The sequence below is a fragment of the Ictalurus punctatus genome, chromosome 3 (assembly GCF_001660625.3).
Source record: "Ictalurus punctatus breed USDA103 chromosome 3, Coco_2.0, whole genome shotgun sequence".
Taxonomy (NCBI): domain Eukaryota; kingdom Metazoa; phylum Chordata; class Actinopteri; order Siluriformes; family Ictaluridae; genus Ictalurus; species Ictalurus punctatus.
In genome coordinates this window covers 2,397,547-2,415,844 of record NC_030418.2, presented here as the reverse complement: position 1 = coordinate 2,415,844, position 18,298 = coordinate 2,397,547, and the positions used below count along the sequence as shown (strand labels likewise).

Genomic DNA, 18,298 nt, shown 5'->3' with positions numbered 1-18,298 from the left:
GGGTACAAATAACCCTCAAAATATTACCAAATTTTATGAAATGAACCCAGCGTTATGCGAATGAAAATATCCTTTGGGTGGAAAAACAATCCATTTACTGGGTTAAAATTAATAACCCAACTCGATGGGTTAGTTTAGCCCAAAATGTGTTCTGTCCTATATTTCCCCAGCCGCTGGGCTAAAAATAACCCGATTTGGGTTGATTTTAACCCAGTGTTTTTTTGTTGTTGTTGTGGTGTTTTTTTTGGGTTTTTTTTAGAGTGTATAACCAAACTTTGCTGTGTGCCATGGCACAAAGATGGCCGTTGTAGTTAAACCAAGTTAAATAAAAATAAAATTAAAAATGGTGGTTTTGCAATGCCTAGACATAGACTCAAATCAAAATTTAAAATGGTCACGCAACCAACTGCAATTATTGGACCACTTGAGATGGCATGACCCTATCACTATAAACTATCAAGCACATATGAATTGCGCCTTTAAAAAAAAAAAAATAAATAAAAAAAATAAAAAATACAGCTCCCCTCATTGTATATAATATTATTATATAACTTTGCCACGTCTGCTCAGCTAACTCTCTGATAAGGCCCGGGACTGACCTGCAGGCTTCCACAAAACTGATACAGCGGGTCGTCTCCGGGGTTCAGGTGGTTGCCGTGCGAGTCCGGCTCCAGGGAGTTGGGTGATTTCTCACGTCCTCGACCTCTGTGTGACGGAGTGATCACGGTCGTGGTGCTCTGCACTGGAGCCGAATGCCACACGCTCACATCTGTCCCGTTTCCAAACGCCTGAATGGCATTACCTGCAGAAATAATAGACAACGTTAGCGTGACATCAAACAGCCTAAGAGCCAGATATTTAAATAATAAATAAAAAAAAAACCCAGCGTAAGAATAAAAAATAAGATACTTGATTAGTTTATGTTTATATATATATATTTATATATATATTTTATAAAGTTTAAAATAAAGACAATCAATTTGGCTGATTGTTGTTATTATTCGATAGAATAATACATTTATCTTTTTTAATAAAAAAGAACCGTCTTGTAACCCACTTCACAACCGTTATTATGGAAGATTTAAGGTTTTCCAATATACACAATATTTATACAATATTTCATCACCTGTCAGAAAACTTTTGACAAATTGCCCTGATACCCAGAGAGTACACTTTGGGACAGGCTGTTATTGGAACTTCAGGCTGGTAACACTAACTCAGCTTCTCATCTCAAGCTGTTGTTTATTATTGTTAGAATAGTTTTCACACACACACATATATATTCACAGAACAACACTAACAATTCGGAAAGCCACAGTTTTCCTGCACTAAGGCTGAACAGTGGCATACTTTGCCTGACACTACTGTAGGTCTCTAGACCAATAAAACGATGAGATTTTACCCAGATGCTCGCATTGCCAGACATTGTAACAACCAAGAGAATGAAAATAAATGACGTATTAAATGCAAACGTGAACGTGCAAACCGTGTGTTAATTAATTAGCTCATTAGTCCAGTAATAGATACGTTTATGTAAAAAATTTAAAAAAAAAAAAAAGGCACCCTAAAGCACTGCTTTGTGCTGTTAATCACACTTCCGGGCTATTCAAACGATGCTTAGATGTCATCGGAGCTTTCATGAGGTTATTAAATAATATTGTACCAGCACGACAACATACGCGAGATGCCATTGTATCAATTAAGCTTTTGTTTATTTCAATCATGTTGTGTTACATTCTTTCAACACTGGCTATAACGTTCAGCAACTTTTATTATGAAAAAAAAACCAAACAAACCTTAATTAAACCTGACTTTAATTACATCTGAGTTCTTATATAAATAAAAGCCTAGCTCTAAATGGTGCTCCCATGTGGGTGAAGCTTTATTAATTAAACGTCAGCTTGATATAAATAATGAATTAATTAATAGTTAGAAAAACAAAAGGTTACGGTTGGAGAAAAGGTTAATCTGTGTCGGGTTGACTTTTTTTATTTGACTTCAAGTCTTCCAGAAAGAGTGTTATGATTGGTAGCAACCAAGACGCAAGCAGCTCTGACTCAGATTTGCAAGCACTGCTGAAGCTAATTCACTGTTTGCGCTTAAATGTCATACGTCCGTCTCGGATTTGTCCGACACTCTGTGCTGATTCAACGATATCCGGAACGAGATTTTTACTCGTTGTAATATCTGATATGTGTACTCGTGGAGGACGGCGCTTTCATTTATTGACCTTCACCGATCCTCCAGATCGATGTCTGAAATATGTCGATTTTTTTTTTTATTTTTTGTTACCAAAGTACACACTCTTGTCTCGGAGCGAGGTGTGTTTGTACTCGAGAGATTAACGTGCCGGACACCGCCGCCGTGCATGTGGATATCTAAATTCTGTCCCCGACGCCCCACGGAGGAGTGATACCGTGACCTTCAGCTGGGTAAATATCGGGTCAGACCGATGATTAAGCGCTGCTGATTGTACAGGATGTCATTGAAAGGGGAGCAGTTTGATGACTGACTGTTCGTTGTCCATGAGCATCAATCACGATGGAAATAAGCCGGACTCGACTGGTTAATTATTAACGTAGTGTTTGTTCCGACCGGCCTGATCTCTCCTTGTCTGTAATACAATACCGATCCTTCCTGTTCCTGCGTGATTGAAACGCATATTGCGATTAGCAACGTCTTCAAGGACTTCACGCCGAAACAATCGAAAGGGAGTTCTTTTGTATTCGTACTGTACCGTAGCGGCGTTTCGATTTCTCGGGTTGGTCAGAAGGTGTCGGTTCATTCTCTGTAACGGGAGCACTGATATTAAAGCTAGCTGATGGCACATTATTGCTCATTCGCACGTACATGAAGCGAGGAAAGAAACGTGTGTTACTGTTGTTATGGTGACGCTTTCTGTGAGGCGTTTATTTGGCGTTTTTGGAAAGGAGTGCTTTGGAACACTGTGTTCACGCTAGCACACGACAAAGGACGGCGGACTTTGTGTTTTTAGGTTTCTCAGTAACACGACAAGCTTTTTTTTTTTTTTTCTCAATTTATTGTTTGTTTTTTCATCTCTGTGATATTCTGTCTCATTACAGAAGCAGGTCTGTTAGCAAACTTTGTTAGCCCCGCCTTATTTTCTCGCCCCCTCCAGCGACTGCTCAGCGGAAGATGCTATCCGCTATTACCTCAGTTGCTTCAGAAAGTTACCTCAGCTTCCACCTCTTTAGCAGTTTCTGCCCGATTTCCATGGCCATGTTTTGCATATTAAGCTCAGAAAACATGGCAGTGGTATAAAAAAAATGTGTCAACAAATGTTTTTGTGTGAAGGTCTGTGTGAAAGTCCTCAGTATCACCATAATCAGTGACACCTCTTCTGTCTGCTTCATGGTGAGTCATTTCATCTGCTGTGTACTCAACCCTAATCTACTCTAATGCTAGTCTGACTATGAAATATGCTGTGTGTGAAAATACCCTGTCTTAGTAAACTAGCTAAACTTAAATAGCTAGCTAGTTAGTCTTTCTTGAACCATCCAAATTCTCTACATATGAAGCAGGTGGTTTTTGTTTTTTTTGTCTTTTTAGCTAAGTCTAATGTCTTATTAATGTTTTTACTACAATATCATTTATTATCATTGTTAGCTCTATTGTAACTTCACAAGCATACAAAGTAAGCTAGTTAGCCCAGCTCAGGCGAAGAGTGCTAGCATTTGTTTTACATTTGATCTTTTCTTCACATTTCCACCTCTGGAAGTTATTTATCACTGCCATGACACAGAGTTTGCTCTCTAGCTAGTTATTTAGCTAGCGAGTTAGCTACGTTAACTCGCTTATTACTGTTGTTGTTGTTATACACAGTAACAACCTAGTCTCCTGTAATCATTACAAGATCATAAAACAAAAGTAGCAAACATTTTGTTCCTCGGGTTTCTCAGAGTCGGTGCTGGATGATCTAACGGAATCGCATTTAAAGCTACTGCAATACGATGATTGTAAATGATGTATTAAAACTGTTGACCTGAAAGACTCCTGCAGGCCGCAGAGAAAGTCTCAAGCTCTGACGGCGCAAACGAGGTGCCCCAACACCTGTCACTGCGTTTAACGCTCAGCTCGGCTAATGAGACACGAGAGAGGAGAGAGACGAGGAGAGAGCTGTCTGTCTCTGTGCCCTAGTATCCGCCAAGGGGCGAAAGGAAAGAGAATGATGTGAGCGCCTGAGTGTTTTCATGCTGCCATGACCTGGCAAAGAGTAAAGAGATGATGCGTGTGTTTGGTAGACAGATGAGAAGAGGAGAGAGGAAGCTAAAAAGCAAAGGAGAGAGAGAACGAGAGAGAGAGAGAGAGAGAGAGAGATGGACAGCATGCAACCCAGTTTAACCTGCAGACGAATGTCCTTCAGTTCAGACATGATGGAATCTCCGGGCAAACACACAACCCCCTCTTAGCTTCTTATCCCAAACATCACTCCTCCGTCCCTCCAGGATTTTGCGATCACAGAAATGAACGCGATATCATGCGCACTCTGGAATATTCTGAGGAGCTTGCAATTTTTCACTATTACCGAGGACTTCCCGCTGATTTTGGCCAAGACGTGCATTCTATAAAAGCCCTCTTTTGATTCACATGCGTCGAACAGGACTACAGCTAAAAGGTCTCTTTTACCCACAAACATCACTGCGAAACACAGTACGTTTACACGGACAACGATAATCTGACGTGAACCCGATCAAGACGACACTCTGATTAAGAAACTAGCATGTAGACGGCGATTATCGATGACCTTAATCCGATTAAAGTCACACTCGAAGTAAACACAAATGGAATTAAGACGTGTGGAGTATTCCTGATTTAGTCGCGTTATCGACGTGCGTTACGGACGCGTACACACCTTAATCACGCTATTAACGTCGTGTGCGAGTTTTCACCTCATTTTGCGCCAGGACACGTACACACACGGCAGCGCTCGACCGTCCGACGGCAAACAAGACGGCACGGCTGCGTCCCAAACCGCGTACTTACCTGCTATATAGTAGGTGAAATACACGTACTTTGGCTACTATACAGTAGGCAAGTACGCGGTTTGGGACGCAGCCCACGGCTTCAAGCAGTCGTCTATTTGCACGTACGGCACGACGAATAATTAACCGCACTTGAAGCTTTCGTAAAATTCAAAATAAAAACACCCAAAACTGTACACGGTTCCATAACGAAGACCAACTGTATATCGATACGTGAAATTCTGGATGGACGGCGTGGCGCGGGGACGTAACGACGTGTGACGTTAAACGATCTACGTTCTATAACATAGAAAACGGGAACATGAAAGGAATATTCTAAACGCGACTCATGTAAACACCTTAATCAGAATACTGTCTTATTCGGAATAAGGTCAATAATTAGATCACTGCTGTCCGTGTAAACGTAGTCAGTGTTCTGCGATTGTAATTTCGCCAGTTCAAGTTGTTTTATGCAAAAAAGCCTCAGAAATCCTCATACCACAGCATCAGGAAAAGTTCTGTAGTCACTCTATTCGTCTCGCCTCACGCTGGGTTGTGTTTAATTAAAGATATGCTGAAACATGACAGGTAGCAAGAGGGAATTTGGAAAGAAAAGGAGTGTACATCTGGTTAGGATAGGCCTGAGGTGATGTATCACGGTATTCAACAAGCACAATATTGCCATTGTGGATACAAAAACAACTGTACTCCATTTGAGAGATAAACCTCTGTTTTCAGAGAAATGGCAAGAAATATGGCAAGAATAATCTATCATAATGCTTTAGGTTTGAAAAAGCTTTCAGTTGGTAGAAGGAAAAAAAAGAAAGTCTTATTGAATAATTGTGATACTGTATGTAAGGACCAAACCACAACAAGGTGTGCTGTTGCAGGAAAATAATCACTGTTACGCTTGAACTGTTTCATTCCTCTTATACTGTAGCACAGCCATTTCCCCATCCCGATTTAAAAAATGTAATTTACAGTTACGTTTACATTTAGTTCGGTTGATCACTTATATGATAACCGCTACTGTATGTACAGTAACCAAGTGCTAGCACAAGCTGATACAAGCCTCGCTATTTTTCTTCCTCCATATAATAATAGAGCATTTAAACGTGGATTTAAAAAAAAAAAAAAAAAAAAAAATTGTAATAGCGTTAAATCAAAAATCATTTATTACACTAATGTCAAGAATAAATGGTGTAAAAGGGTTAATATCTCATCCAATCACGGTAATCAAGTCACGATGCGATGCTGCCAAGCTCCCTTTCCAGTAAATAGCTGCGTAAACATAGCGGTATAAAGATGTTGAACAATTTCGAAGAACATTTTTATTACTGAAAGACACGGGAGGATAAAAGAAAAAGTGGGTAAAGAACGCGATTCGACAGGTGTCGGCAAGTGGTGCGAGAAAGACACTGTGAAGAGTGAAGAATGAAGAGTGCAGGATGCACAAAGCATAAAGAACGACAGGAAACTGAAAGCTGGTGGAGATCAGACCGCGAGATACAGGGTAGAAATATTAGAGAACTGAAAACCGTGCGAGGTAAAGGAGGAGAGGAGGGAGACCGTGGCGTTACTCACGCAGACAGGCGTTATCCGTGAAGAACTCTGTGAACCGCTCGCAGTCCTCTTTGCTGTTGCCGCTGTTGCTGCAGTCGCAGAACGGCGACACGCTGATTTTAGGGGATCGCAGGTAGTTTGGGGTCATCACCGTACCTGTGGAGGAGAAATACACCGCTACTGTATGATTTTCTACATTCTGAACTGTTGCAAATCTCATCTGCGACTGGTCAGAAGGTGTTGATTGATCTTCTATAATAGCAGCGCAGATCGTAGTTCTGGCTGCAAATCACAGACTTAGATGAACGCTCTTGTTGTAATGCGTTATTGATTCAGTAGTGGTGGATGTTGCACATTGGTGACTTATAAAAATGATAAAGTAATGTGGATATATGTTTTGGTGAAGTGATGAGGAGATATCATTTTTGGAAGGAGTCTCCAGTGTAACAGAGTAAAGCTGTAACTTTAAGTCTTAAGGACCGGTTTCTCTATAACATGACAAGATGTTGTTTTTGGTGTGTTTGTTTTTGAGAGTGAGTAAAAAGAAAGGCTTCTGAGGGAACTGTTTACGGCTGTTTTAACGTAAGTGAGAACACGAACTTAAGACGTTCCACGATATTAAATACAACTATAAATAGACAAAGTCATTTTTAGTATCTCCAAATCAGTAGTGTTTCCACCTTCCCTTCCAAAATTCCTCCAACAGCACAGCGACGACTCATCCAGGAAGTCACAAAAGAGCCGAGGACAAGATCAAAGGACCTACAGGCCTCTTTTGCGTCAATAAAGGTCATCGTTCATGACTCCACTATCAGAAAGACACCGGGCAAATATGGTGTCCATGGAAGAGTGGCGAGGTGAAAACCACTGCTAACCCAGAAGAACATTAAGGCTCGTCTAAATTTTGCCAAACACACCTTAGTGATCCTCGAACCTTTTGGGAGAATGTCACGTGGACTGATGAGTCGGAACGGTTTGTAAGACAGCGGCGTAAACCAAACACCATATTCCACACAATGAACATCATCATATGTACGATCAAGCATGGTGGTGGAGGTGTGATGGTGTGGGGATGCTTTGCTGCTTCAGGGCCTGGGCAACTTGCAATAATTGAGGGAAACATGACGCATCATCTTGGCATCATCATTGGTCGTTTGTCCGGATCTACCGTTCAGTTACGTTGGTTTCCTCCCCTAGTCCAAAGACATGCGATGTAGGCTGATTGGCATTTCCAAATTGTCCGTAACGTCCGAACGGATGTGTGCGATTGTGCCCTGTGATTGGTTGGCACCCTTTCCAGGGTGTCCCCTGCTCCAGGCTCCCTGCAACCCTGTGTCGGATAAGCAGTACGGAAAATGGATGGATGGACCGAAGTAAATATCGTACCTGATGATGATGATGATGATGATGATGATGATGAATATTAAAATAGTGTTGTTTTGGGTTTGCTTAAAGCGTATCAATCCGTGACTCATTTTAAAATGCTACCGCATATATTATCACGTCCTTTGTGACTTTTATCTCCACGACAAATCCATTTGATGTCACCCAGTTTGGAACGGTTTCAACATAGAAGATTTGAATGAAGTCAGGAGAGAAGCTCTAATTGCTAACCGCGCATCGTGCCCTAATCTAACCTTAATCCGTCAGCCTCGACAGTGAAGAAATAAAACCCCACAAAATCTCTTTCTTAAACAAACACATCTGCTGTGAAAGCCTTTATCTTTCTCTCGGTCTGTCCCTACATGGTAACAGGCAACAATCCAGAGGCACTCATTGATGATGTTGGGGGGGTTTTGTGTTTTCTTTTTGGCAGAACAGCACCGAGTTTGCACCAGACATATTTCAGCAGTGGTGTTTTGGCAGAATGTGATTGATGAAGCAGGGATGTTCATTTCAGTGGATGAGAAAAAGGACACAAAAGGATCTGTGTGCATACCCACCACCACCACACCACCACCATTCTCTCTTTGCTATTCTCCAAGTGTCTGACTTGGATTTTCCCATGTTTTTACATCATCAAATCCTATTTTGTGACTTGCTACAGCTCTGATGTTCTTGCAAAAAAAAAAAAGTCAACAGAGACCGTTTGTCTGGGAAAGATGAATTTTTTTTAAAAGAAATTTTTGGCACCAATTTTGTCTCATTGTGTGAACTCAATGGAGAGGAAAGCCTGGGATTATTAAAGGAAATATACATGAATATGAATGGTGGGAAAAAAATGAAAGCTGGGCCTGCAGACGAACCGGGCCAACCTGATCACACACGAAATTGTGGAATTCTCATCAATGGTTTCGTTCTGGCGCTTATACAAATGAGCTGATATGAAACACCGTGCCTGTTCGCACCGGCTCTCGACTCGACTCTTAAGTTCAGAACGCTTCATCTGAGTTGGCTCGTGCAATTTCATGCACGTTTCCAGCTGTGATGACCAAGATGAATAGACGCCATTTGGAAGTTTACTGCTGGAGCATTAGTACTACCACTAGCGTAGCTAGGGTACAGTCACGCTTGCTCTTAAGCTTACTACGAATCACGAACAAGGCGTGCTTATATAGGAGCGTAATCGGCGATTTTCAACAGGTTTCCAACAACAGCCGGTTTAATTCGTCTCGTACCACGGCGATTTTGTCAGCAATCCGAAGTTTTGTGTTTTTTATTCAATTTACTCATTCATTTAACATTGAATGTTCTAGAAACAAGGTGAAACAAGGTATGAACGCTTATATTATAGCAGCCCACCAGTTTTGTCTTTTTTTTTTTTTTTTTTTCCTCGTGAAGTTAATAAGGAGAATTTCCTGTGTCCACACATGTAAAGGAGAGGCTTCACGTCTGTCTATTTAAACAGTTTATTTGGAACGTACGCCATACGAGTCCCTTTCGAAGTGCTTACTATAGAACGGATAATCGTATCGTATTCCAACGAGCACATTAATGTGTATTGATTTGTTATGCAGCTGGACCTACTATCAGACCTGCTGTTCTTAAATCTATCAACATCATCTGCTCGATTTGTTTCTCATGCTTTATTGAACGATGCTGTTTGGTTTTTTTGGGGTTTTTTTTAATTCGCATGCACGTTTAAATGCTTGATGATGCACTCGGTGGCATGTCTTATAGCTCGTCAACTGAACTAATCTCGAACGATTTACACATTTAAAAAAGTTAGACCTGGTGAGAATTTTGCGTCGACTTTCGACACGCTGGAGATTTCTTACCCCTCGGTAGAACTAATGAAGTGTCTCGGTCTCAGAATGAGTTTTATTACAGTCCCTTGCCAAATCCTTACCAATGAGGCCCGAGTAGGAGAGTAGGCAATCAGCGTAGCTCTCTTTCAGACAGCCAGAAAGAGAACGTGGCTCGGGCTGACAGTTGGAGAAGAAATCCGCTAGACGTGACCTGAAACACAGAGAAATTCACGGGAAACATGTTTATTTATTTATTTATCTATCTATCTATCTATCTATTTATTTATTTTTAACTGGAATATTCCGAGATCTGCCAAACATGCTCAATAGGGGTTGCAAGTTACGGAACCTAATGGAGTTGGACCTCATCCTTTGGCAGTTTGTTAAAACAATGTAGAAATGCCTCTTTTAAAAAAAATAAATAAATGGATCTGTTTTTACGGGTTCTGTTTGTCGGTCGCGAAACATTTTTAAAATCCTTTCTTGGTCTTGACCACAGCCGTATTTTATTGGCTCTGGTTGCGGCGGCGTAGTAATAGGGCTCCGTGACCGTAAAGTCTGTTTAAGTTAAAGGAATACTTGAGCATTTTCGATAAAAATCTGTTTTATCTCCTTTCGTGGCGTACGACCGATTTACGACGGACGAGAATTTCGATTGGCGGTACACGGAGGAAACGTTACTGCACTCGAAACTCGCCGTGTAATGACGCGGGTTCCAAAGAGCAGTTATCCGCCCCGTGCTTAAAATACACGACGATATGACGCGGATTCGACTCTAGAAACTTCTCATCATACTCTGATAATGAAAGCTTTAGGATAGTACAGACATGAGAAGTCTTTCTAAAGTTGTCTTCTAAAGTTGTTGCTTCCAATGCTGAAGCAATAAAAAGAAAGAAGAAAATATCAAACGTGACAAAATCTAAACATATTATATATAGAAATAGTATAAAATTGTTATATTTATTACATTATTTAACATGTTCTAGGATCATACATATATTTTTTTTTTTTTAAAGAAAGAAAAGAAGCAAAAATCTCTCATCAATATATTATTCCTCCTTAAAAGAATAATTAGTCTCTGAAAAAAAAAAAAGCAGATTTAACAGATTTAGAGCTTAATTTACAAAGATTTATTTATTTATTTATTATCTTTTCCATTACAAGCAAGCTTTAAGTAAACAAGTTTTTCTTTCTAAAGATAGTGGAAATTGCTGAAGCTATGATCTGTATTAATCACACACACTCAAGAGATCCACAAGCAGTGAGGAAAGGTCATGTTGAAAAATGCTCGGGTTTTCCTTTAATGTATGAAGTAATGAGTGAAAGACATTTCAGCGATTTTCTGCGCCTTTTTTTTCCCCCCCTTTTAAGAAACCATTACATTATCTGTGTAAATCTTTCCCATCTTTGTTTTTTTTTTTTGTTTGTTTCCCACGGTATACCATTATACTGGTATATCGTCACACCCCTGACACATGCATGCATCTTCTAAATGATCTCAGCAGTGCTTTGTTGCTAAGCAGAGAGGAGGAGAAACTAAATTAATGCGGCGCGCAGTTGCTTTCGGCATATGGTGTGGGATTAGCGGGAGACTGGAGGTGTCAATCCATCTCCAGAAAACACAGCGAACCCCTGCGTGCTGCACATCAGACCTCCTACAGTAACCTCTGAAACTCAAATTGCTTCCAACCGTCTGTAGAAAAACATGCAGTCATGAGAGATAGACAGACAGAGAGAGAGAGAGAGAGAGAGAGAGAGAGAGAGAGAGAGAGAGAAGAGTGAGGAAAAGATGGAAGTACAAAGGGGCAGGAGTCCAAATTGTTCTCTGTTAGTTTGTTTGTGTGTGTGTGTGTGTGAACACCTAGTATGCAGGTGATCACACATATAGCCGTGCTCTAATTGAGCAGGAGCAGGACCTATCCCTCTTTTTATTTTCTCTTCCTGTCTTTCCTTCTCAGCTTTCAGACTTCAGTGCTGTGACACTTTGAGATCCCACCTCCACAGCGCCATAATCAGTCCTTAACAAGCCACTTACAGCACTTCGGGGTGCGCTCCAAACTGCAAAATGAATTTAAGAGCTCGTGCTTTATTGCTACACTTCGCTAATCATGGTAATTGTCCTGTCTATGTTCTGTGTTTTGGGTTAATGTGCATTTTATTTCCCAGCAGAAATGCAGATAGAGGATTAACACTAGCTGTCGCCGCTGGTGATGGTGCGTAATCGCAGACGCTGGGATCCTGGGAGTCTCGGCTCCTCGTGTGGGCGTGATGTTTGTTAGCACCTCTAAGTCCTCCGCTTTACACCGCTGGCTTGTGTTAATGTGTGCTGCCGCGGAGTAGCACTTCATGCTAAGAGCTAAGACAACAGCGGCAGGGATTCTCATCGAGTTTGCGAAATTCTAGTTCCTATAGAAAGTATTACAAAGTAGGCGTGGGTGATACGACAAAAATATTATATCCTATCATACGGTACTTAAAGATATTTCTACGATATGTGATATGCATCATGATATTCGTATAACAAATTGTTGCGTTTAAAAACAAATTTTTTTTAAAAACATCTTGGGACGTGCTGTTCAAGGAAAATAGTACCGTTACCGAGCCTTTATCATGTGTATCGTGTATTCCAGTCCATACAATACTACTGGAAATCGCAATCGCACGGAATTGTCCCGCACGGTCTTTCACGGTGATGTAAATGAGACCGTTTAGCTGAACTCGTGTTCGTCGCACGAAGAGGGCTTTGGCTGAACGCGCGTCACATGACGCGTTTCAGCTGAAATCTGCGGTAGTTTTGAGAAACTGCAAGCGCCTCCGGATGTTGCGGAGGACTGATGTGTATTCTGGGTTTGATCTCGCTTGATTTTTGCTTTTTTGGCGTTTGGATTTGCCCTGTCTAAGTGCTTTGCTGATCGCCAGACTAATGCCTGTTTATTGTTTACGTAATGTTGTATATCTTAAAAAAAAAAAAAAAAAAAGGTATTAAGCTACCCATGTTATCTCAGAAAAGGGTTTTGCTACATAATTTATCACAAAATTGATATGTGGTTATATTACCCAGCCCAACTACCTGTTTTATTTTATCATTATCAGAAACTGTTTTTTATTATTATTATTATTATTATTATCTACTCATACTTAGACAAGGTGACATCATTATTCACTAATAAAAGTAGAATAAAAAAAAAGAGAGATTGCACTTACTAATGCTAATTGATGATGCCTGCATTTGCATGTATGGCATTTGGCAGACATCCTTATTTATAGCAACTTATAGAAGTTTAAGATTCAAATTTTCTAAAGATGACCTTATAATTACTGTATGATCAGGAATGAAGTAGGGACAGGTGTGTACCTGCAGATGTAGTTGCTCTTGCAGGAGACTTGCAATGCCAAGCAGTTGGGCTTCTCCTTGTCCTCATAGGAGCATGCGGGGACGATGGTCTGGCGCCGGCGCTCGGAGCAGGCCGACTGGTCCCCCGGAGGACACGAGCAGTACAGCATGCCGTAGCTGTGTCGGGCAGGCACTTTGTCGAAAAACTGACGCAGAGCCTTGTGGCACTTGCGCTTGTTGCACACTTCGGCCGTGGAGACCCGGCTCGTGCACGGGCTGATGTAGGCCGAGCGGTACTTCTTACACGTGTCGTTCAGGTTGCACGCCTTGGCTGCGTTGAGGCAGTTGTTCTCCCTGGCCAGAGCAGGGTCACCTTTAGTAGAAAGGAGAAAAGAAAAGAAGAAGGGATTACATGTTGGTGTTTGATATCCTATTACAAGCAATAACTTCTTTTTTTTTTTTTTTTTTTCCCCAAAATGGCTTCCAGCTTTCTAAAGGCCAATTCACAGCAGATGTGTGTTGAAGTTTTTTTTTTTTAAATAATTAGTATTTATTTATTTATTTTTGTTTGTTTGTTTTTTTAATGAGGCATTTACACTTCCATTTTCACAAGTGTTTTAATCCACACCAGAGACGTGTGGATTTACATAATATATCTATATCTATATCAGTCAGGTTTTGTTATTTAAAATAAACAAACAAACAAATAAATAAATAGACTTTCGTTTTTTTGAAAATCCCACAGAGCATCATTAAATCCGTTATTGAAATCCGGCACAACCGTGATTCTGCCTAGAGGAGGCTGTCTAATAAAAGTCAATGTCCAGGTAAAGAGGGAATTGGTCCCCAAGGGTGAGCATGTCTCAACATGATGCTATCACCACCATGCTTCATTATGGGGATGGTGGTCTCATGACATAAATACATTCCAGTTCCAGGTTGGAGCATTAAAAAAGTGCGCAAGTTCAAGGAATCAAGTCGAACACCTATACAAGGTGATTCAGACAGCAAGATGGACAAGGAGAGAGAGAAAATGAATTCCTAATGCATCCCTATTCCCTATATAAGTGCACCACAGGTTAGGAAAAGGGTATAGGGCACTGCATAGTGCACGAAATGCTGAAAACATATCCAGCAGGATTCGGGCGAAGGGAAAGATTCTGGATCTCATCTGACACAATAAGGTATTGAGTCATGCACGTTCCGAAGCGCATTCAAAATGATTTGGGATTCAGCCAGACAGAAAGTGAGAGACTACGATATACAGAAATGTTCCTTCTCCATCCTGCTCCAGTATATATTCTTTACAGCCATATAAATTAACAATCTTTACTACAACTCTGTCAATACGGTTGATAGAAATCCTGTCAAGTACAACTTTTTTTTTTAGTAGCATTAAATCAAACCGAACCATCCATTTAGAGCCCTGCAGGCTAAACAAACGGTCCTCGGACAAAAAGCATAGTCATCAAAGCTGCCACACACACACACACATACACACACACACACACTCTCCTCGCCTGTCAGCTCCCACTAATTGCCCGCTTTCTTACAGATGCCGCCATTAATTACCATTCCTGGAGACTTTTCAGAAATGCGGCGCAACAGCAGCAGTTTGGCTTTTAATAAGGGCCAATTAAAAAAAGTGCAGAGAGCAGGATTGCTGGAGAGTGGAAGTGTGTGTGCGCGCGCTGTATAAGCATGTGTATGAGTGAATGTGTGTGTGTATGTTTTCTGTGCCACTTTAGGGCCAATAAGCACTAGATAGAGTGTCTGAAAGAGCTGGTCGATGGGCCGTGCGCATTTTTCAGCATCACAGCTGGCTAGAAAAGATGTGCTTGTTTGTATATTTGTCTCAGGCCCAATTAAAGGCTGCCCGAGCTGGTTCTACTGTAGATCAGTCATTATAAACTGTATGACACCCAAAATTCCTTCATTCTCTTCCACGGAACCAGATGTTAAGGGTCGTAGGTGTTAACATGTGCTGATTGCTTTGTACTATTTGTCAAGATTCGTTCCTTGGCATTCTTTTTGTTTATATATTATTTCCCACAGCAAATCGCGCGTCATCGCAAACAAACGTACACTGGCCGAGGTCCTTCCTTGCGATTTTCGGTCTTGTATCTCGAATCGAACAGGACGCGTGTGCAGAATCATTTTACTTTGAAGCATGAATCCAACATGTTTAGGAATTTTTAAATTTTTTTTTTTTAAATCTGTACTATGAACTTCGGTCCCTTGTTGGATGGGTTTTTTTTTTTTTTTTTCTTTTCTTTCCCCCAATCCCCATTATCGTCAAGTGATATGCAATTTCAAATCCTAACAATCAACAACTATTTGTGGTTAGGAATCCAAGCATTTTTGCTTTTTTGAATCCACAAAGTAAATGTAGAAATTCTGGCCAGAGTGATATCATGTATAACTGGCTACAACAACAACACTGTAGAAATCACGACGACAACAAAAACCCCGGAAAACCAATTCATTACAAATGTACAGGCAGTCTTACTGATGATAGTTTAAAGAATCTATAACAAGATATATATGTGTGTGTGTGTGTGTGTATATAAGTGTATATACGTAATAGAAGTATGCGATTTCAAACATGACAGTTGCCAAACTTTTTCTCCCATCACCGCGTATTGATTTGCATTTTTATTAAATCCTGTCCATGGTATTAATGGTTTGGTAATCTCCCAGTTTAGAGTGCATGATGCAAGAGCAGAAGAGACAGTATGCAATGTGCAGCAATGTGAAGAGCACATGCAACATGTCTGGTGGTTTAAAAAAAAAAAAAAAAAAAAAATCAGATTTGAAGTTTTACATACTAATTATTCTTCAGTTGAACATATTCAATATTGTTGGATCAGATAGAACTTCCGTTCAGATTGGCTTCATTAAGTCCACTCTGTTCAGATTTGAGCGTTTTTTGTTTTGTTTTTTATTCCGGTAGTCGGATCAAGTTGGATTAGTCATGGATTACTGTATTAGGCTGCATGTAAATGTAGCTATGGTTTGTTTACGTTGTTAAAGCAGAACTCTGTATTCTTTCTTCCGTTGCTGCAAATTAAAGGATTAATAAAGTCATCTTTCGCGGTCTTATTTGCGGGGACCTTAGGCATCACCTAGCACGAAGCGATCGTCTCGAATCTCAGTCCAATATGAATACAATTCAGTACAACTCTCCAGGAAATGGTTAAATCTGAAGGGAAGAGTACTTATAACATCATCCACAAAACTTGCTAACCCTTGTGAGCAAAACAAGCAGAGCGTCATGACTTGATTCGCCACTGTCGTGTTGGTTACTGTTGAGGTGAAGCCGTTGCCACGATTAGAACCTAACACTGACGAGAATAGGAGTGTATCTGTTGTGATGGAGGAACAGCGTGCTTGTTTTTGTGCAGCAGATAAAAGGTCAGTTAGCCGTTATAAAATGGCCAACATTTTTCATCTATTAGCAAACCTTCTGATGCACACGGTCTGATGCTAATCGTACACACTAAATTAAAAGGTAAACTACTGTAATACTGGCCCTGAGTCATATTAGTGGGATTGAAAAGGTCACGTAGATGATGCAGACAAGACACAGTCGCTAATAATAAGGTAAACAGACCCACTGTGGTACAGCACTGGTAATTATCTCTGCCAATAATTAGCCCATCTACAGACCTTCTGCAGTATGGACCTTCTGCGAGCTTGGACCTAAGCTGATGAAATAACACGTCAGTAAGGTTTATCGCATGAAATCCTACCATGGCAATCTTGTTTTAGTGTAGCAGTGTCCAATTCTTGATTCCGATTGGTCAGCAAAGCAAAGTACAGGCTTTATATTAATGGGCGCATTCTGATGTATCACTTCTATAGCAACTTACACAGACATGTCAGACACTCCACACACACACACACACACATATATATATATATATACACACACACTTTTTTTTTTTTGCTTGTGTAGTCATATCCCTTCACTGCATGGTGCTGCCATATGTGTACGTATGTATATGCATATGTGTGTATATATTTGTACTCAAGATATCCAGTTTTAGAAAATGTTTGTTTATCATTTTTGAAAGCAGTCTCCAGTGTCTGTACTTTGTAGTCAGAGTTTTCCAGTTTTCCAACATGGTAAAGTCTTCAAGACAGAAGATTTAAAAAAATAAATAAATAAATAAAATAAAACACTTCGGGAAATGCTTTTATGGGAAAACAACCATCTTCGGCGTGCTAACAGTAACTCGACCACATCGCACCACATCGTCACTGATGATTTTCCTATAACGGCACACCCCCCAAGTATTTGACACTAATGAGGCTAACATGAGTATACACAATTCTGGGACATTCTGTTATACATGTATAATATTATATAATAAACGTATAGTGATCATCATTACTAAGAATGGCAAAGAATTTCCTTCACTACCATTGCAAAGCGTTAAAGATTTCCAGCTACAATCCCTCAGAAACCTGGCTGCAGCGATCGTAGTTAAAATCGGGTAATGTTATAGTTATAGTGATGGTTATAGTTGGACCAGCAGTCTTGTTTCTTCTAACAGCGATGTCGAAGCGTGAATAATGGCTGTTTTTAATTTCCTTGAATTTCTTGTTGGAGGTAACAATAGAATTTTTTAAAAAATACACCATTTTTGGTGTCTTATTAGTATAAGAATGTAATATTAGTATTACAGCTTATCTAGTAACACACACACACACACACGTGCACGCGCACACACAGATACTGAAGGTATTAATCTTCTCAGTCAATAGCAGTCATTTTGCCTTTTGACCTTCTGCCCATTTTATAGGCTGCTGTAAGAGCACACCACAAAGACTCTTCTGCTTAATGTCTGGTCAGTAACTTGAAACACACACACATTCACACACACACACACACACACATCTGCAGTGTAGGAAAACCTTCAAGTTCTAGCAAAGTGGCAAACATTCCCACACCTACACCTAACAGACTGAACATATGCTGAGGGCATCAAGTGTGTGGGTATGTGAGAGAAGAGTGCGTGTGTGTGTTACCTAAGTGATAGGTGCATAAATATGTGTGTGTGTGTGTGTGTGTGTCACATTGTATACGCAGCTGTCTGCCTTTTCATAAAGACTGCGAGTCATACCTAAATCCTGTGTGGGCTTGTGTTTCACTGTGTGTGAGCAGACAGATGGCTCTGTCTCTAACCTCCGTATCCAAGCGCACACTGACTGAAGAAAACATTTTA

At 40.5% G+C, this 18,298-nt stretch overlaps 2 protein-coding genes across 3 annotated transcripts in view; one reads left to right on the top strand and one right to left on the bottom strand.

Annotated features, from left to right (window-relative positions):
- The window catches only part of ccdc172 (coiled-coil domain containing 172), a 108,844-nt gene that overhangs the window by 23,798 nt on the left and 66,748 nt on the right, over positions 1-18,298 (top strand). The window lies entirely within an intron of this gene.
- The window catches only part of gfra1a (gdnf family receptor alpha 1a), an 83,890-nt gene that overhangs the window by 8,642 nt on the left and 56,950 nt on the right, over positions 1-18,298 (bottom strand). For both annotated transcript variants that reach the window (XM_017464747.3, XM_017464746.3), the window contains 4 exons: positions 13,089-13,440; positions 9,835-9,944; positions 6,567-6,701; positions 600-802 (listed from right to left, as the gene is read on the bottom strand). In XM_017464747.3, coding sequence (XP_017320236.1) covers positions 600-802; positions 6,567-6,701; positions 9,835-9,944; positions 13,089-13,440 — 800 coding nt within the window. The remainder of the gene's footprint in view (positions 1-599; positions 803-6,566; positions 6,702-9,834; positions 9,945-13,088; positions 13,441-18,298) is intronic.